Source organism: the organism of the source record quoted next, unplaced genomic scaffold (genome assembly GCF_019419815.1).
Source record: "Pyrus x bretschneideri cultivar Hongxiangsu unplaced genomic scaffold, Pyrus_bretschneideri_v1 Contig2, whole genome shotgun sequence".
In the NCBI taxonomy this organism is placed as follows: Eukaryota; Viridiplantae; Streptophyta; class Magnoliopsida; order Rosales; family Rosaceae; genus Pyrus; species Pyrus x bretschneideri.
In genome coordinates, this window is record NW_025999501.1 from 11,552,946 (window position 1) to 11,573,961 (window position 21,016).

Here is a 21,016-nt window from a genome sequence, read left to right on the forward strand (position 1 = left end):
TGTTTACTTACCAAGAACGAGAATGCAAGTATGAGTATAATTCTCACTCATGACATCATGAGTTTACCAAAATGCAAGGAAAAAAAAGATAACATAATCCCTTGTTAACTCATCCGAAAAGTAAGTATGCATTCCTTAAAGTACAACTGAAAAATGAATTCCGTCTCATCGAAATAGTCCAGTTCACGCCGAACCAACAAGTGACAACCAAAGCATCCATCCTTCACACTTCTTTTGTACCTAGCCATTTAACAATTTCCCCCCGCTTGCACCAATGCAAACATTGCCTATTTAGAAAGACATCCCTCCCCCGAGGGTTTAACCTGCCCACCACCACCCCCAAAAACCCAAAATCAATGACTTGGCTTCACACAATCCGTCCACTTGGCAGCCTCAAGACGTGTTGCCCCGTCATCCGGGCAGCCACAAACCAAACCCCTCATCTTTTCTGCCCTTTGTTTGTCAAATCAAAACCAACACCGATTACCCACCCCCCCCTCTTCCCCTCTTTGACAAAAACACGTGCAAAAAACACTCAAAAGAATCACAAACCAAAACATATTTCCCTTTTCCTTCCTCGCCCACCACTTTGAACACCTTCACACTCCTCTGGCATCACTACGAGACAAAACCCACCGAGATCGTTACATACATCACCCCCCCTCTTTCTCTCTCTTTAATGGCGTCCAACTGCACACGCGTCTCCGTCTGAGCCTCACCTCCTCTGTTTTCCTCTCTCTCTCTCTCTCTGAAAAAAACAAAATGCATGAACCTTGCTCTCGAAGTATCCTCACTCATTAGCATTACTTGCCCACAAAGCAAATCAAAAACCAAAATCCCAAAAGAAATCCCCCACCTTTCGAATCCCACCTCCTATTTAATCCCACCCATCTCTCTGTTTTTTGTCGCCATTAAAACCCCAGAAAGCTTTGCTGTTTTTGTTTTGGTTATGACAAACGGTTCTCAAAGCGGCAATGCGTCAAACACATTCGAGGCATTCTACGAGGCTGGCTGGTCCGGCAAGAACACTTCCTCGATGAGCTCTTATCGGCCCAGCAGACGATCGACGAGGCCCGAGATGAAGACCTCTAAGATTTGGTGTCTCAGGTTCTCTCCATTACCAGCAGTATTACGACGAGAAATCGCGACTTGGACAGTGGGACGTTTTACTGGTTTTCTCACCGACGTGGTATACTTCCTACGAAAGGAGCCTGCTTTGGATCGCCGGGTACAAACCGGGTATCGTATTCCGGCTCGTGACCGAGTCGGTGCCAGATTTGAGCGACCAGCAGCGGGTCAGGATGGCCCGGCTGAGGGAGGCGGCCCGGGTCGAGGAGTGCGCGCTCAATGACAAGCTCGCCAAGATTCACGAGAGCGTGGCGGCGCCGCCGTTCATGGATGCGGTGAGGCGGTACGGGAGGGTCGGCCACGGGGAGATCGTGGAGGACGACGCGGTGATCAAGTCGCTTAAGTCGGCATTAGAGACCGTGGTGGAGAATGCCAACTTGCTGAGGACGACGATGGCGACGAAGCTGGTGGATTTGCTGAGCTCGGGGCAGGCAGTGAAATTTTTTACGGCGGTGATGCAGTTTCAGCTAAAGATTCGGAGTTTGGGGTTGGAGAGGGACGTCGAGAAGCAGCGGGAAATGAGCGGAGGCGGTGGTGGTTGGAGTCCAATTAGTAGTATGTGGTAGAATTTTGAGTTTTATACTTTGGAGGAAAATGTATGGTGGGTTTGGCTAATAATTTTGATTATGGATGGTAATGGTAAATTTAATATGATTGCATTTTGCAATGGAGCTTGGATGATGAAAATGGATTTTAATATAATTGATATAAAGGAAAGTTTTGAACTTGGGACACAATAAATTTACATTTGGAACACAGTGAATTGGAAATGATGATGTAATTTGTTTTAGTTACAGAGAAAAACGACACTTTACAAGTTTCGATTAGACGCCAAAAATATTAGTAAAAGGTATGATTTTTGGAATGTATGGTCAACAGAACGAGACTCGCCAGAACTAAGAAAGGTATGATGTTTAGAATGTATGGTCAACACAACGAGACTTGACCAGACTTCTACTTGTACTTTTCTCCTGCTTGGAGTCCAATTAGATCAAATTCCAATCGCTTCAAAAAAGATTACTGGATGATCAAGAGAACGAAACTTGATTAAACACTTCTAGTCAAACGTTTCTCCCACTTGGAGGCCAATTAGACTAAACTCCAAGCACTTAAGAGCAACTTTTTATCTCATGGATGACAGTTGTTGATTAAAAATGTCTTCGAAACTCATGGGTGCGTAACGGCTCCCTTGGCCTTGAGAGGGGAGAAGACCACATTTTAGAAGGTTACAGTCAAAAGATGTAACTGCTTATGACATTTAGCTACCCGTTCAAATCTTATCCTGCAAAACCCAACAGCTTTTGGTGGGAATTTTGCTTTTGCTTCTGTTGTGGTAGGATAATCTGGTCAATACAAACGCCCTTGGCAAGCTTTCCTTTGACCCAACCACCGAGTTCTAGCAATCTTTGGACATAAGGTTTCAAAAGGTTCATTTCCTTTGTCACTCATTTGGACGTAAACTTGTCCGCCCACGGTGTTATGCCGGGGGCGAACAAGCCCAGGTATGGCGCTTTTTTGGCGAATAATTTGGGGGTCTGCTAGAATCATTTATTTGTCTTTCAGAACTATATACCGATACAATGTCTAAAAACAACAATTTATATGGTGTCCTTATTTTTGGTTGTCAATGGATGAATTCACTTCATCCTTTTTGACATCAGACAACCTTGTTCTTAATGAAAGAAACTTGTGGAGGGAGTTGAGATTCAGAGAAGTTACACTACAGACAGCTTCGCTGGGTCAATGCAGCTGGCCTGAAGCTGGCAATGCCAGTGACTTCCCTACCGATGACCAAGGCGTTGATGTCATACGTGCCTTCGAATATGTAGATGGGTTCCAAATCACCGAAAGCTTGCAAGGTGACCACAAAATGAATGCATTCAAAAGGTGACAGAAATAACTAAAGTTGTGCACATATAACAAACACCCTTCGCAAAAGAAACAGCCTGTCAATGGCACGTTTAAGATCCAATGCAATCAAGTTCCTACACTAAAGGAGTCGATAGCAAACGTTACCTAACCCTTTACCGACAACAGTAAGACAGAGGAATAGGTATACAAGTCAATAAGACACAGCAAATTTAAAATCAATCCTATCATTGCCTTCAAGTCCTAGCTTGAAAATTCTAAATATGTTTTCCAATCCTTCCAAAGATTCTAAATATAAAATTTTAAATCCACAGATAAGATTCCATTGCCACCAAGTAATTCCCTCCCTAGAGCAACTATTTCCCTTGGCCTCAGAGTGATCCATGACTGAAAATTGCACCCATTTAGTATTTTGAATGTATAAGCAATAGGATAACTAAATGCATCAGGATGTCATTTTTTTCTACCTTCCCCATGCTAGCATGACCAGGAGTCATTTTACCCGCCTCATACAGCTTGCAGAGGCGCCAACCTATAAGAACCATAGCTTGAACATTACCAAGCATACGGACAAGTTTCCCTTGGTTGATCTGGAAAGCTGCAAAAGGGGCTCCAAATTGTTTCCTCTCCTTCAGATACCTTTCAAATCCTTATAATTTAGACTTAATACAGAGGAACTTGAATTATGGTAAATGGAAGATGAGAGAGAGAGAGAGAGAGAGAGAGAGAGAGAGCGCTCCTTAGGCATGTTTTTATACCTGTGACACATATCATAGACCCCCATACATAAACCAATAGGTTGCCAGGCGACCATGACACGCGAAACAGCAAGAACCTGTATTCAGTAGTTTAAAGCAACATCAAATCAATAAATACTCATGAAGACAGCATTATACGTGTCACTCTCACATGTTTGAGAAATGAGAGACCATAGCACATCTGTTTTATATTAGGGCAACATAATGAAAAACTTTGTTCCATGCTCCGTAGAAAGAAGATTCAGAGTTATAACTTAGGGATAATGTCGTTATAACTTTGGGATAACGTCATCACAGTATCAAGCCTTATCTCTCAAAAGGGGAATAAAGAACTATTACAAAGACCAATATGAATCTCTATTCAAGCTTAAACATGTCTTGTTTATTAAACATAAGCTCGAATAAGAAGTAGAATTTATGCCTAAATTACTCTAAAGGGAGAAGATTAAACAAATTGCAATAACGCAGCTTTGCAGCTTACCTTGTTAGTATCCTGAAAAGAATTAACACCAGGTAGCCTTTCCTCATCTGGAACAAATACTTTATTTAAGAGAATATCTCCATTTTGAACAATGCGTAAACCAAATTTATTTTCTATTTTTGTAGCTGTCAGTCCAGGGGCATTCTTCTTTACTATAAATCTGAAATAGAAGAAGAAAAAAAGCATTCAACATACTAAATTTTGGAGATTTAGTATGTTGAAGCTTAACAAATTTTGGATGCATCTAGGCATCTAAACACCAAAGCAATTTGGAGTCAAGGACAAGCCTAATCAGAAAGAAATAATCATAAATTCTGCATAACTTTGAAGCTTAACAAACAAGTTCCGAACACATATTGAGAGGTTGTTCGCATGTTTATGTTTTTACATACCCATTAATCTGATTTGTTGTTGTATTCCTAGCAAAAATAATCAAGACATCGGCAAATGTATTGTTTCCTATCCATTGCTTTTGGCCTTCAAGTACCCAACCTCCTTCCACCTGACGATCCCAACAACACAAGAATACATGATATAGCATGATCGGAGCCATGACACCCAAAAACCAAAAGAGCATGATAATACCATTTAACAGAAATAAAGAAGCAAATGAGAAGGTTGAAATCCTTGACCTTTGTTGCTGTCGCTCTCAAGGCACTCGCATCACTTCCATAGTGATGCGAGATTTATGCGCACACAAATTAAACCCTCTTTTTGTCAATTGTAGTGAAGTGTATAAGTAGGGATCGTTCTGGACCGGGGATTAGGAGGGATTGTTAATCACTTGGATTTGACTTAAAAACGTAAAAACACAATATAAAACACTATTTAATGCTCGAAGAAAGCAAAACTAAAAATAAGAAAGATTAAGACTAAGACTTCAACGAAATAGGGGGGAATTGGATTTGGACGAATTTAAACTAAAATGGATAATTGGAAACAAAACAAATTGTAATTATGGATTTGACGGAAATGAATGGATGGGAAGCTAGCTAAGGGGTTCATCTCTATATATGTTATACTTGCATACGAAACGATTTCTAATTGCTTTTCAATAAACCATGAATTCTCAACACCCCGGGTTAATTAGGTCCGCTTAAATTAATCGTCAAGTTTTCCTTAAGTTAATGAATTGGATGATTGCATACGACAACCCAAAGCATTCCTCACAAGTTCCCTACATGAATTGCATAATAGAGATACAAGCAAGAATCATTAAGCAACATGAAAACTATAAGTGTTGACGAGGCATTCGTTACTATGATTGCATGAAACTTATGCCAAGAATTTGTTTAACGCGATTGTTTATAAGCAACCTCCACTACTTGTGAATATAAGTTCATAACTATTACGTGAAACTCACTTATATTCTAGCGTCATATTCATGGATGAAAATTAAGCGTTCATTCTTAATAAACATACATAAATAGGATATCAATCAAATAGTTAAACAAATTGAATTCACAACTTATGAAACGTAATTAGAAGTAATCAAATCATATTGCAAGCATAAACATATATTTCGAATCACCCCCTAGCTAAGGGGGGTTTAGTTCCTCATACTTACAAAACAAAGAGAATTGAAATTAAACATTGAAATCAAAGAAACACCTAAACATTCCAACAACTCAAACTTGAATTGTATGAACGTTTAGGCACTCTTCTCTTCCTCGTTGTTGTAGCACAAGGTCTAAGGATAGGTTGTGTGATGGTGTGAAGTGTTTTGGAGGGATGGGAAGTGGTTGGATAGTGGCTGCAATGGAGGAGAAAAACTGCACAGAAATGGAAGGATATGCACGGCAAGGGATGTGTGTTTGTGTTGTGTGTTGTGTTGTGAATGGAATGATGAATGAATGAATGAATGCAAGGGTATTTATAGGAGTAATGGAGGGAACATGACAGCTAGGAGGTGGGTGGAAATGTGGCTGCATGTTTGGTGAATGATTATGAATGAATGCATGTGACTTGGCTAGGTTGGAAAGCTGGAAATCTGAAAATGCAAATGGGAATGCTGAAATGCAAAGGTGGCCACGGTTTTGAGTGTGTTTTGTGTTGGAAATGCATGTGAATGCATGTGAATGTTGTTTGTGTGAAGTGTGTGTGGGTTAAAGAGTGAATGGTGGCTGAAATAATGATGGAAAACAGCTAGGAGAAGTATGGAATGCATGTGAAATGTAAAGGGAAAAGAATTTCAGGATGCATGTGTGTTGGTGAATGGTGTCCTTTAATTATGGACGGTTTAGGGCTGTTAAGGGGAGAGAAATGGGAGTGAATGTGGCTTAATGATGAAGGGGGAAAGCTTGGAAAGCATGTGGCAAGGTTGGTTGCATGATGATGATGCAAGTGATGATTTAAAGAATAGGTATGCATGTGAATTAGGTTGGAAAGAGGTGGGTGTGCATGTGAGTTGAAATGCATATGTTTAAATGGTTGAAATGTGTAGATAATTATGAGTATGATAAGTGATAAGTGTATGGTTATGATAAGTGATAAGTGAAGGATATGTTAAGTGATAAATGAATGATATGTGGTGATAAATGAATGATATGTGGTGAGTGATAAGTGAATGGAAGTGATAAGTGATTGGAAGTGATAAGTGATAAGTGTATGATATGATAAGTGAATGCTTTAAGTGTTTAAAATAGGGAACAAAGCCCTTCCTTGCATGGCAAGGAAGGGAGACACAAGGAAACACACGACAATGTCCTAAGGTTGCAAGGAATGTTGTTTTTGTGTTCTAAAATGCGTAGGAGTCTTCAATGATGCTTAAACATGAGGTCTTTTAGGATTTAACTTTCCTACTTCAAGTCTTTAATTTCGTCCATCCTCTAGGCTCCAAGCATATGATATCCAATCCATGCACAAAAATGCTCCAAATAGCCTCAAAATGCACTTTCTTGCTCCCTAAGCCCTTAGAACCTGAAAACACACAAAAGAAGCATAAAGGACTAAAATAACTATGAATTACCAACATAGATGCACGAAAACAAGCTAAGTAAGTCGCCTAAATATGCTCCTATCACATAGTCAGGCTCAGTCAAACCCTTTAACATGCAGATGAACAGATTTGAGTATCTTGACATTAGCATAAAAAGATATTAGATACGAATATCATAAAAGAGCATCTTACCCAGCAGGCGACAATCTTAAATTCTGCCAAAAAAGGTAGATATTTCTGCTTTTGAGCCTCCGACCCACATAATGCTATTCTTCACAGTCCATAAATGTTACACTAGTTATAAGCCTTGACTTGTCAACAACATCATTTTTCAGTGAAGGTTTGGTTATTTATAAAACAAAAGGTCAAAAATAAAATTATCCAAATTCTAACCAATAGTAAGCATTGCGGCTGAGGAATGAACCAAGAAGAAAGTAGAACAGCTTGCATCAACTCTAGCAATTTCAGCTGTAGCAAAAGCATTTGCCGTAATAGAAAGACCAGGACACCCATAACCCTGATAGAAAGAAGGCCACAAGCGAAATTACCAACCCATCCAACAAATTATCGAACCCAAGATTTAAAAATAACTTATTAAGTTATGTATTAAGCGAAATTACCACAATTACATCCACCTGCATGCCCTGAAAATAAACACCATTCATCTCATGGACTACTTTCCCCAAAAGTAGTCATGGCACTTGCATTCATAATTGCTCTATCATGCTTCTTTGGTGCTTGTTCAATGTTGAAAAAGTCAAGAAATGGACTTATAGCTTCACGTTCTTCTAAGGATTGGAAATTAGGTATTTCCTACACATAACTTGTTGAATCGACTGGCAGTTTCTCTGTGGATAATCTGATTGGTTCGGGAAGTTTGGTTCTGTTTATAAAGGGGTAATTCCTAGAGATGGAACGGTAGTTGCTGTTAAGGTTTTAAATCTTCAACAAGAAGGAGCGTCCAAGAGTTTCAATGATGAATGCAAAACTTTAATAAAGTGTTAGGCACCGTAATCTTCTCAAGATCATAACTGCATGCTCGAGCATTGATAATCATGGTAGAGACTTCAAAAGTCTAGTCTTCGAGTTCATGCCAAATGGAAGTCTTAACTCGTGGTTGCATCCTAGAGATGAGGAGCAATCTCCAAGTAAGAGATTGAATTTTATGCAGAGATTGAACATAGCCATTGATGTTGCTTCTGCTTTAGATTATCTCCACCACCATTGTGAAACGTCCATTGTTCATTGTGATCTAAAGTCGAGCAATATACTTCTTGATGAAGACATGGTAGCCCATGTTGGTGACTTTGGTTTAGCAAGGTTCCTCTTGGAAGCATAAAATGATCCCTTCCTCAGTCAAACAATGTCATCGCAGCTAAAGGGTTATGTAGGTTACATTCCTCCAGGTATGAGTTTCCATCATTCTACTTTCTTTTTTCTGTTTTATTAACTTTTTACTAAAAATCAACTCATTAAATTTCTGCATATGGAAAGATACTATTGCTTTTTTTCTTGGAAACAAATAACATTAATCTGAAATAAGATATCAATTTTAATAGTCAATTGAATGTGACATCTTATTGTTTGTATGTATGTCACGGCAGAGTACGGCATGGGAGGGCAAGTTTCCATACTGGGAGATGTATACAGCTACGAGGTACTCTTGCTAGAAATGTTCACAGGAAAAACACCTACTGATGACATCTTCATCGAAGGTTTAAGCATTTACAAATTTGTAGCCATGGCTTTGCTCGACCATGTCATGGACGTTGTTGACCTTTCATTGCTCCTCCACCTTGAAGCTGATGGTAATGTTAACGATGACAGATACGAAAGGACCGCGCTGCCCAGACGTAACAATCATGGAGTGGTGAAAGCAATAAAGTTAGAGGAATGCTTGTTTGCTGTGATGCAAATAGGACTCTCCTGCTGTGCCATCGCTTTGAACCTTGCCTCTTTTATATTAGCGGTTGTTTTAAACAGACAAAGTTTGTGTATCACTTGAAGCTTTCAAATTCTTATTTGTGTGGAGCTATTTGTAATTGTCTTGGTTATGTCAATCCTGTTTAGAATCTGATAAACTCAATGCTTAAGCAGTTTAGAACATTTCAGTCTCATATTTCTTCCCAGATGGTTGCATGTGTTACACAAGTTTTGTTGGATTTTTTTATTTTTTTTGTAGCATGTGGGTTAGGGTTGTGACAGGATGAAAGATTGCTTCAAGGCACGCCCCCGATACAATGTGCACAAAGGATATGCGAATAAGCCTTGTGGATACATTTAAGCCCGATGTTACGCCTATTGTTTGTCAAAGTTTTGCACACTTCTAAATAGGGATGTCAACGGTTTTGTTTGGGGACGGAAATGATATATTCATCCCTATAATCACGAAAATTAACCATATTCATAATCGCAAATTAACCATCGGGTATTATCCATAACCATACTCACCGAATAACGGATTTCCCATCGGTTAACAGTTGTATCCATCTTTGTCAATATAAAAAATATATTCATTCAATTGACGCATGATAATTTAGTAAATATTAATTTCATCATTAAATATTTGATGTATAAAATGATTTAATGAATGGATCTTGTGGAGCATAAAAATTAAAGTTAAACATCGATAATGTTGGTTGATCTTTTATATCTCCCATAAGTACCATTGAATTCTCATAGATTTTGATTCATATCAAAACTTATGAACTTTCCCACAAAATTCAACTCACATAATGCAATTTTTGTATTTACACTCGAAGTAAGGGATTTGGCGAATAATGAATATACATATGTGTGTGTGTGTGTGTGTGTGTATTTTAATACTTTAATATTATGAATAATTATATTATATATTTTTCGGTTTGAATTCGGGGACGGATACGGATTGGTGACCCTTATAACCATATCCAAAACCATAACCGAATAATATTCACGGTTTTTCACCATACCCAAAAGATACCCGAATTTTTATACTCAAATCCAATCCATTTGGGCAGTTATCTACTGTTATCTGGTTTAACGGTTAGAATTGTCATCCCTACTTCTAAAACAAAGCCCAAACACCCAAAGAGATAGACAAGAATGGTCAAGATTTAACTAGAAACTAATACTGCAAATTTAGTTTTTAGGTTTTCATTATTTCAAATAAGAGGAATATAAAGATAATTCTCACTTTTTTTTTTCTTCTCTTTAGCCTTGATATCGCTTACATGAATTTCTATATTGTGTCGTGGTCTCTCTAAAACATTTGCTTGAGTTGATTTTATAAGCAAATGAATAAGTTAGTATGACTCAAAAACCCATTATTCCATTTTTTTATGTTTTCCGTGAATAAATTTAATATTATTTATATCAGGTCATTTCGCTTTACAATATAAAATTGATAAATAAGAAAAACAAATTTTGTTGTATGAATTTTTTTTAAACAAACGATATTATCGATGTAGAAGTGGATTAAGTCTTATATTGAACTAACAATAATGTAGTTTAAATTCGTTTTTTACCAGAGTTAAACTTAAGACATGTCCACTTATAGCTGATGATGAATACTATTAAACCATAATCCTAAGCAACCATTTTTAATTAAAACTTAAAAAGTACAAAAAAAAAAAATCAAATAAAAACATTACCCCTGTCCGATTCTCTCTCAGTCAGCCGAGCCCAACTCCCCCAATGGCGCCAATCCCCTCTTATAGTTGCATCCCTTCATCCGAGTCCTTTCCAGCTATCTTCGGTAAGCTTTGCTCTTTTCGCTTCTCGTTCTTCCTCTCTAGTTTTCGCATATGTAGAAAACTGCTGCTGTATTTTGATTATTTCCATCTAAAATTCAAATTTCTAGCCGAATGCGCATTCGATTACCTGTTTTAGGGTTCCTGTTGTGTTCAATTTATTAATCGTTTCATCTATTTACACAGCATGTTTAATTCCCGCAAGTTGAAAGAGTAATTAGAAATTAAAAAATTAGATTTTTTGGGTTTTTTTGGTATTGGAGTTATGGAGCAATGAACTGCTTTGCATTGATGTAAAAGAGTTTGCAAATATTCGTAGCTGATCGATAAGTTGCATGATTTGTGAATATAAACACCATGCAATTTGGCATGAAATTGTTAAAAAGTATGCAGATTTGCAAATTGGGTTAGTCTCGAAACTTTTGAATGTGCATTAGCATTATCAGTTGATGCAGGAGCATCTGAGGGGCACTCGAAAGCTAAGTTCGCTGGCAGCCAGCTAGGCTAGGGTTCTAGTTAATTTGAGGATTCGAGTTTTTATCATTTGGATTCTGTTTCTACTGTGATTTTGCCCTATTTGATCCGCTGGACAGAAGCTTATTTTACCCTGTTGTTGCAGGAACATGGCGAAGCATCATCCTGACCTGATTATGTGCCGGAAGCAACCTGGAATAGCTATTGGAATGTTGTGTGAAAAGTGTGACGGTAAGTGTGTAATTTGTGACTCTTATGTGCGTCCTTGCACCCTTGTTCGGGTTTGGCGATGAGTGCAACTATGGATCTTTTTAGGGAAGGTGTGTTATTTGTGGAGGGGATGGAACTTCTGGTGCTTATTACTGCAAAGAGTATACTCAGGAGGAGAAAGATAGAGACGGGTTCCCGAAAATTGTGAATCTGGAAAGTGCCAAAACAGATCTGTTCTATGAACGGAAAAAGTATGGTTTCAAGAAAAGATGATCATTAGCCGGTCATGTTTCGCTTAGCTTCGGGAAATCATTTTATTTTGTTCATCATTGAGGCTTTGCCAATATTACAATCAGGTATTTTTCTTAGGAAACTTGCTTGTTACTGCTTATATGTTTGACTGTTGTACTTTCTCGTTCGATATGTTTCCAACCTACTCTTATTCTGTGGCTAGTCAAGGAATTAATGACTTCCATAATTCTCACTCGTAATCTTTGTATGTGGCATGCATGCATCTATGGATGTTTGAACTCCTCGGTGTGCTTGCAGCTTTGTTAATCCAATTTCATATGTGATTTAAGATTCAGTAGATGAACTTGGCATTTCCTTTTTATCTTCTACTGAAATTGTGAAATGGATGTATGAATTGGGGACTCCATGCTAAAGATTGCTCAGTAAGTCGACGCATACTCTTTAAAATCTTTCAAAATCTCAATTGAATATTCCCGGGGTATTGATTTTGGCCAGGGTAGTGTGTCTTACCCTTTGCTCCCGAGTCCGATCCCTTCCCCCTAGATTAGGGTGGTCAAAAGAACCACTACCATGCGATTCAAGACTTATACTCTACAAATGAACGCCTTTGTCAGATGTTCCAGCCATTCAGATTTCGATCAAGCTCTATGGAATGTGAAGTGTCATATTAGTGTGAATTTACAATAATATTATTCACATCGCTCCTTAAGAACACAAATCATTTGTGTGAACGAGATTATTGAAAAACATATATTTCAATATGTACGTATGTGTATACATTTATAGTACCTTGGAGTCGTACAAGCAAAGATACCTGCGCTTTGCTGCATGTTTGGAAACCGTACCCACAATTTAAAACACCCATCTCCAAATAATTTAGAAACCGATCAAAGCAGTTCAATCCAAATGGTAGAAATAAGTCTTCACTTTGCATGTATGTTCTATTGAAATCCTATTTAGAGAATGTGGATGATTGTTGGTCTAATCATTAATAACAACCTCCATGCGATGTGCAAAACACTTTAAACGTTATCAACATAGAGTTGATCAGTAATTACACAGTGGTTGGACAGTCCTTGGTTTTAACTAAAGACTTGGAGACGCTTACCTTGATTGAAATTTTTTCCTTGTGCTTTTTCAAGATATCTAGAAGCACCGGGTCCAAAGTCTCCAAACTCAAACACCATAAAACACATCATTGAAAAAATCACAACTTAAAAATGGTTGAAAATTTAAAATTTGGTAAGCAAAATCGAAGAGGGCTAACAAATTACATGCACTCGGAGCAGAGACCGGCAACTTCGCTGAACCACAAAGATCAACCTTTCTTTCATTCGTGTGTATCGGCTGTTCTACACGAATGATTCATGCAAACCTTGAACCCCATTGCCCCAAATTCAAACTCTCCAAAACCCTAAAAGCAAATGAAACAGAGCAATCAAACCTAAATATCTAAACCCCTTTTGACCAAAACCCATAAATTAGAACATAAAACCCTCTGCAGTTATTTCAATTGTATTCAAATCGCTACAGGATACGTGTTCAATATTTTTTTGTCTTTTGTTTGGGCTTGAGGAATTTTTTTTTTTTTAAGGCCAGCTATATCAGAAGTGCGAGAGTCACACCCTTGTTGCATCACCAAACTTTGTTTGGAAGAGCTTTCAGGCAACATATGTGCACCATCAGCATGACAAACATTTTTAATAAACATTTCTATTCCATTTGCAGTGTCAGAAGTATGATCTTCTTGTATTCCCTGATTTCTTTTGCTATTTCGCATCATGTGCAAAAAATTGTAAATGCCAAACTACAGATTGATAGCTGGGAAGAAAATAATGAAGTTAAATTTTAAATTTTTCATCACACCTAAATTGTAATTAAATAAAGCAAATACATATATCATATCACAACCACAGAAGCAAGAATTTTAAAATGCTACAACATTTAAATACTAAGCATAATTTTTTTTCAGAAAGAGTATAAAACTAACTGTCACAGTAGCTATTAATCACTCCCAAAAGAAGATGCTCAAAATCTGGACAACAGACCTATCCAAAGTAACAAAAGAAAAAGCTGATGGAAAATATGCATAAATTTGCTTCTAAAGTCAAATCTAAACAAATGTGTAAATTGAAACTCTGATTTCAATCCGCCAAAATTTTCAAATTGCTTACCTTGATTACAGAGGACTTCGGAAGACAACGGCGTTCGAGTCTGAAAGCAAAACCCCCATAATCATAAAACAACAACAAAAGAATTAAAAACCAAATTAAATAAAATAAATTACAGCAAATTAACATGAATTGAAAAAAAAAGGATATTTTATCTGACAAAAGCTCAAATTTCCTTGTGAGCCTTCTCTATCCCCATTTTTTTTTTTCGCAAAGCGTCATCTAATAGTGCTCTGGCTATGGAGAATCTATGGAGAATTGGTGTTTTAGTAAGTCATTGACTAAATATATTCACAACAACAACGATTATTGATAATCGCTCGGAAGGTTGAGAACTATTTAGCCCAAATGGGGAAAAGAAAAAAAAAACAATAAGATCAAAAAAGGAAAACAAAGCTCATCCAATGAAGACATACACATAAGGCTTTTTAGCCAAAATAATCCCTGAGATTTGCATAACTCCACATTTTGATCCCTGAGATTTCAAATCAATAGAAGTGGTCCCTGAGATTGTCTACCATCCATCATTTTGGTCATTCCATTAAAAACTCCGTTAAGTGTCCCAGAGCTCTTGGCCAGAAGTTTGGCAATTTTCAAAGTTTCGTAACTCAATCGTTTTTTAACCAAATTCGACCCATAATATATCAAAATGAAGATAGGAAAGCGTAGAGTAAGATTATACCATTTAGAATCCCAATGGTTGCCGAAGATGGTCAAAAAATAGCTTCAAAGTTGACCAGTCCGAGGGAAAACTGAAAAACACGCCGGAAACTGGGTAAACTTTAAATGTTCATAACTTCTTCAATACTCCACGAAATCAAGTGATTCAAAAACAAAAATCATACTTCTTGATGAGAAGAAGAGAATAGTACCTTTTCAAAGGCTAAATCTCCATGGTTTGGCCAAAAAAGGGATCCAAAATTGGCTAACTCGAGACCAAGACAGCCACTTTCGAACCGTTTTACAGACAAAGGAAGGCGATTTATCCATTGAGAAAGGTACCATTCTCTTCGTCTCATCAAGAAGTATGATTTTCATTTTTGAATCACTTGATTTCGTTGAGTATTGAAGAAGTTATGAACGTTTAAAGTTCACCCAGTTTCCGGCGAGTTTTTCAGTTTTCCCTCGGACCAGTCAACTTTGAGGCTATTTTCCGACCATCTCCGGCAACCATTGGGCTTCCAAATAGTTATAATCTTATTTTAAACTTTCCTATCTTCATTTTGATATATTATGGGTCAATTTGGTTAAGAAACAATTGAGTTACGAAGCTTTGAAAATTGCCCAAACTTCTGGCCAAAAACTCCAGGACACTTAACGGAGTTTTTAACGGAATGACCAAAATGATGGATGGTGGAAAATCTTAGGGAGCACTTCTATTGATTTGAAATCTCAATGACTAAAATGAGGAGTTATGCAAATCTTGTGGACCATTTTGATTAAAAAACCTACATCAAAGCCAAAAGCGAATGCCAAAGAAGTCATTTTCCCAAACCCATTTGCATGCATTTCTTCGCTTTCCCTTTTCCAATTTTTTGTAATTATTTCTAAGAACAACTAATTCTTTTCAAACTCCAATCAAGAAAAATAAAAAATTGTATGTAAATTTAAGCTCTATCTGTAGATTAGCAACAACAAAAGCAAACTGATTCCAACGATCTGGAGAAATTTGGGTTTTAAGGATTTGAGTTAACTGAAATTGATTTGGATGAGCAGTTTTTTGTTTCGATTCATGGTGCAGCACGAATGAAAGAGGTGGAGAAGTAGGAACGAAATGGTGAGAAAATTTGGTTGAGCAGTATTCCATATCAATTCGAAGAGGAAGAGGAAGGAAACGGTGCAGATGAGAGGAATGAAGCGGTGCTGCAAATCTCCCTAGCATGCCATGCGTGGAATACTTTTTTCCATATACACGTATGCTTATAGGGCAATTTGGGAATTTCACTGTAAAAGCACAAAAAGTAGGAACACATAAACATTAAAATAAGGGCAAAAACGTCAAAACACTGTTGCTTATGAACAGTGTTTTTCTCATTCCGCTTTAGTGTATATAAATTTCAACAAATCATTCTGACGTGTACGAGAAACGGAAGCACATGAATTTACTTATGGGGATGAATAATTAACAAATAGTTTTATTGTTGGTTGTGACACAAGTTCAAACCTTCTTGGATTTTCCACTTCGTGTATATAAAAATTGAGAGACTTGTTGAGTTGTTTATGTGATAAGAAGGGATAAGATCCTCGGCTAAGGATCCTTTCTACTCGCAATTGGTGTAGACCTCGTAACCCTCGCCCTCGTGACCAGCAGGCCCTTCTTCCTCTCGCCGCCATCGACAAGTGGGTGGGGATCAGATTGGCCACCAGCAGGCCAGTCTTTATCCGTTTGTTCAGAGTCGCAGCGATAATGGTGGTTTCCTCCCAGTCGGCGTTGGAGGTCCCCAGGAATTTCAATTGCGCTTATATTCATCACTATAGGAATTGGGCTCAAGCTTTCCCTGACCCATTCTCATCAATGGACTCCTGACATATATGAAAGAGTGCGGTTTGCTCGATAAATTTCTACCTCTTTATCTCTGAGATGTTTGGATTTTTCAAAACTCTATGGACATGCAGAAGAGAAATGGTATCCCCATTCAGACCAAGACATAACTTTTACTTTTTCAAATAAAAATTAAGGTCAAGCAGGGTCAGGAACAACGAATCTCTTTATTGCGTCGATGAATTCTCAGTGTGTGAGACCCAAGGGTTCTTCCGTCTTTGACTTCCAAGAAGAAGAGGAAAGGAAAGAAAGGTCTTTGACTTCCAAGAAGAAGAGGAAGGGAAAGAAAGATTTCTGACCGGAGGATTTGAATCGAACGCCCATGATAACTTGGTCCTCAGAATTTGAAGCACACAGATCCGGAGAGAAATCTTATTATTTTGTCACCTACCCTTCAACTTCACTGCTACCAGCAATCACTTGGAACTGCACCACCCACTTTATTATTTTGTCCCATCATCACACACACTAGTGGCTAGTTTAATGACAAGGACTGAAACATATTGAGATCAAGATCAAGTTCAAGTTAGTCCAATCAGTGTTCCAATTTAGTTAGACGTCTTGATTTGAGGCACATTGATAGCAAGGACGTATTATATTTATGTTAAGTTTAATACTTAGTAAATAGTTGATTCATTGTATGACCTAATCCAGCTACCCTTCCCATAGTAGATTATCCCATCCGCTTAAATGCAAAATATTGTTGTGTCAAAAAGTTCTTTCTGCACCCTCCCTTAGAGTAGATTATCCCCTCCGTTTAGACGTGGAATATAATTGTTTAAAAAAAATAGTCTTTTATGCAACGAAAATGTTACCTCAAGTTAATTGTAAACTGTTGTGTGGAAGAATAATATGTTAACCACTTTTAAACTCAATAGTGGTCTGTTTACTTACCAAGAATGAGAATGCAAAGTGTGGGTGTAATTCTCACTCTTGACATCATACGTTTACTAAAATGCAAGGAATAAAAAGGTAATGGAATCCCTCGTTAAACAAATGTGTTCCTTTTATAATTTCAACCATGTATCATTGCAAATAAAGACTTGCTTATTCCGTACCTGAACAATGTCACGTATATATCACTTTCATATCATTATCATATCCGCAAAGTACGCAAACATGCCCTAAATTACAACTACAACAAGAGTTTTTTATCAATCGAAATAGTCCGATCCAAGTCAAACCACAACTCACAAGTGAAGAATCCATCCTTCACACTTCTTTTGTACTTGGCCATTTAAGATTTAACGACTTCCCCCACTTGCAACATTGCCTATTTGGAAAGGCATCCCACCCCCGAGGGTTTAACCTCCCCATCCACCCACCCACAAAAACCCAAAAACGATGACTTGGCTTCACACAATCCCTCTACTTGGCAGCCTTGGGACGTGTTGCCCCGTCATCCGGGCTGCCCCAAACCAAACCCCTCATCCGGGCAGTCCCAAACAAAACCTCGACGATATACGGAGTGGCGGGAACGATCAGATTGCTTACAGGTAAGTCCATTGCTTGCTTTTACTCGCTTTGGAGTATTTCGAAACGAAAATGTGTAACTTTTTTCCGTTATATTGTATAAATCTGTGGATTGAATGGCTATATTTGCAGGGAATAGTGTTTGTTTGCTGTATTGATGTGTTTGGTGCAGGAAATTATGCTCTTGTAATAACTTCGCGGACAGAAGTTGGGACTTATCTCGGCTTCCCTGTTTATCGAGTGACCTCGATGAGGTTTCTGTCCCGCAACGAGGGTATGAAGAATCCAACTGCTCAGGAGGTAAGGGTTTTGATTCTTTTGATTCGTTAGCGAATTTCAGTGTGACTTGGGATGTTTTGAACTTGTGATGCGTTTCTGCAGAAAAAGGATGAGGCGTAGTTCATGGCTCTGTTGAAAACAGTCCAATCAACTCCGGGGCTGTACTTCTCGTACGAGACTGATATAACACTAAAGTAAATTCTTATGCCTAGCACTCAGCCAAAGTTTAAATTTTTTGTATCTGTTAGGGTGCCGTTTAAGTACATTCCGCTGTTTTCAAAGCTGTTGTGTGATTACTGTTCAAAATCCTATCATGTCTATTTATGTATCTATTCGGTAAAGTGCTGTATTTGTTTATTTAATCATATATAATTGATCATTCTACCAGCTTTCAAAGAAGATGTAAGTTAGTGGAAGGATGGATGGCCAAACCAATATGGAAGCAGGTTAGTTGGAAATTTGGAATATTGGGTTTATCGGGACCTCATTAGTTCTTAAAAGTTATTCATGTTATATACATCAGGTGCATATAAGCATATATATTGTCCACGCGTTTAGTTTACTAGGCATTGTCAACTCTTTCCAAGTCAGAGGGTTAATAGGGAAAGAAAGGAAAACCGCCCTATGGATTTGCCTACTTCTGTGTTTTTGTGCACTGTACTTATCTTTTGTTCTCAAGGTGAAAGTTTCAGCTCAATAAAGATGCCTTCTCAGTTGATATCCTTGAAGACGTGCCATCCTTTGTGCAATTTTTTGGTTGCCAAGTGATTCTCCCTTCCCCTTTATCCAAAGGATTTTTTGTCAGCACTAGAAGACGAGAAAGCATGAGTATCGAGTCAACTGACACACCATATCATATGGATGTTTATCAGTCTTTTCTCTTAATGCCATTTTAGCTCCTATCAAATGATTACTTTACACATTACAATCTATGACTAACATTACAATCTATGACTAGTAATTGCTTGGTAGTTTTTAACATTATTTGTGTTTCCAGGCTGACCCTCGATTTGTTTGGAACATAAATCTTTTGGACGAACTTATCGAGTATAAGGTTAGACTTTCCATCTTCGAGGTCATAATTAGTTAAACAATTTGAAGTATTTTCTCGCTTGCCACCACTTAATGTACATCTTTAAGAAAGAAGAGCATTTCCAAAAGTCGTCAGTTCTTCACACACAAATTTTATTGCTAATGCTCATTAATTTTCTCATGGCAGCTTGATGGGTTCATTACTCCTCTAATACAAGGAAATATCCTGAATTTACTGAATTTATTGCTAATGCTCATTAATTTTCCTATATATGTATATAGCTCCAAACAAATAAGAAAGGACTGTGCTGCCCAGACTTAACAATCGCTGAGTGGTGAAAGCAAAAAAGGTAGAGGAATGCTTGTTTGCTGTGATGCAGATAGGACTCTCATGCTGTGCTGTATCACCAAGGGAGCGGATGCTTCTAAGTATGGTTGTCGGAAAAATGAGTGCAATTAGAGACTCCTACCTCAAAGTTCAAGAAGGCTAAAGAAGGATAAATACATGCAGCTTGTGGTTTTTCTTTTCTTGTTTTTCTCTACTTTTCGTGCCGTTGCATTGAACCTTGCCTCTTTTTATGTTAGCGGTTGTTTTAAATGGACAAAGTTTTCATTTGTATGACTTGAAGCTTTCAAATTCTTATTTGTTTGGAGCTATTTCTAATTGTCTTGGTTATGTCAATCCTGTTAAGAATCTAATAAACTCAATGCTTAAGCAGTTTAGAACATTTTAGTCTCATATTTCTTCCCAGATGGTTGCATGTGCTATACAAGTTTTGTTGGAATAAATAAATAAATAAATAAATATATATATATATATATTTGTAGCATGTGGGTTAAAGGATGAAAGATCGTTTCAAGGCACGTATAAATATGTTGTCTTTCATACTCTATTAGCCCCTACATACAATGTGCAAAAAAGATATGTGAATAAGCCTTGTGGATACAATTAAATATTACATTACGCCTATTGTTTGTCAAAATTTTGCACACTCCTAAAACAAAGCCCAAACACTCAAAGAGACAAGAATGATCAAGATTTAACTGGAAACTAATACTGCAGATTTAATTTTTTAGGCTTTCATTATTTCAAATAATAAAAGTACAAAGATAATTTTCACTTTTTTTTCCTTCTCTCTAGCCTTGATATTGCTTACATCGTGTTCTCTCTAAAACATTTGCTTGAGTTGATTTTATAGGCCAATGAATAAGCTAGTATGACCCAGAAGCCCATTATTTCATTCTTTTTTGTTTTCCGCAAATTTATTATATCAGGTCATCCCATTTACAACAAAAAATTGATAAATAAGAAAAAACAAATTTTGTTGTATGAATTTTTTTTAGAGAGCTTTAATAAAAAAAGGCTTGGACTAAGTTTAGTTTAATAAAAAAACCATCCTATAATATTATTTAATATAAAAAAGCTTCATATTTAATCATAAAAACAAAACTAATTAATATCAAGCCCACGAACATTAAACACACATGGGCTTAATTAAAAGCCTAAAACGAAATAATTTTTTTTTCCAACCCTTGCCCCTAACGGAAACTCCATTCTGTTAACCAATTATGTTAGAAACAGACTTCCCTTTTTGGACAAATAAACAAGTGGAGTCAAAAGGAGATCCGAAGGAAGACCATTGGAACTGGAAGGCTGAGGTATCAGCGCAATGTGCCT

The 21,016-nt window shown here is 37.5% G+C and overlaps 2 protein-coding genes and 3 pseudogenes across 2 annotated transcripts; 4 read left to right on the forward strand and 1 right to left on the reverse strand.

Annotated features, from left to right (window-relative positions):
* Positions 1-974: 974 nt before the first annotated feature.
* LOC125476856 (protein ZW2-like) lies at positions 975-1,694 on the forward strand. Its single transcript, XM_048583423.1, has 2 exons — positions 975-1,019; positions 1,125-1,694. Exons 1-2 carry the CDS (start codon positions 975-977, stop codon positions 1,692-1,694), a joined length of 615 nt encoding a protein of 204 aa, XP_048439380.1.
* Positions 1,695-3,285: 1,591 nt separating this feature from the next.
* Positions 3,286-7,839, reverse strand: LOC125476857 (acyl-coenzyme A oxidase 4, peroxisomal-like). Its single transcript, XM_048583424.1, has 7 exons — positions 7,795-7,839; positions 7,599-7,691; positions 4,629-4,738; positions 4,237-4,396; positions 3,756-3,832; positions 3,465-3,636; positions 3,286-3,384 (listed from the first exon to the last, which is right to left on the reverse strand). Exons 1-7 carry the CDS (start codon positions 7,837-7,839, stop codon positions 3,286-3,288), a joined length of 756 nt encoding a protein of 251 aa, XP_048439381.1.
* Positions 7,840-7,897: 58 nt separating this feature from the next.
* Positions 7,898-9,179, forward strand: LOC125476858 (annotated as a pseudogene).
* A 1,604-nt stretch (positions 9,180-10,783) lies between these two features.
* Positions 10,784-12,088, forward strand: LOC125476919 (annotated as a pseudogene).
* A 5,814-nt stretch (positions 12,089-17,902) lies between these two features.
* Positions 17,903-19,425, forward strand: LOC103940204 (annotated as a pseudogene).
* Positions 19,426-21,016: the final 1,591 nt, after the last annotated feature.

What these genes read in the sequence shown, in the direction of transcription:
- LOC125476857 (XM_048583424.1), bottom strand. Translation starts at nt 7,839, where the DNA reads ATGAATGGTGTTTATTTTCAGGGCATGCAGGTGGATGTAATTGTG. An exon ending in TGCAGGTGGATGTAATTGTG is followed by an intron (nt 7,692 to 7,794) that starts GTAATTTCGCTT and finishes TCTTTCTATCAG; the next exon opens with GGTTATGGGTGTCCTGGTCT. An exon ending in ACAACAAATCAGATTAATGG is followed by an intron (nt 4,397 to 4,628) that starts GTATGTAAAAAC and finishes CTTCTATTTCAG; the next exon opens with ATTTATAGTAAAGAAGAATG.
- LOC125476856 (XM_048583423.1), top strand. Translation starts at nt 975, where the DNA reads ATGCGTCAAACACATTCGAGGCATTCTACGAGGCTGGCTGGTCCG. An exon ending in CTACGAGGCTGGCTGGTCCG is followed by an intron (nt 1,020 to 1,124) that starts GCAAGAACACTT and finishes CTCCATTACCAG; the next exon opens with CAGTATTACGACGAGAAATC.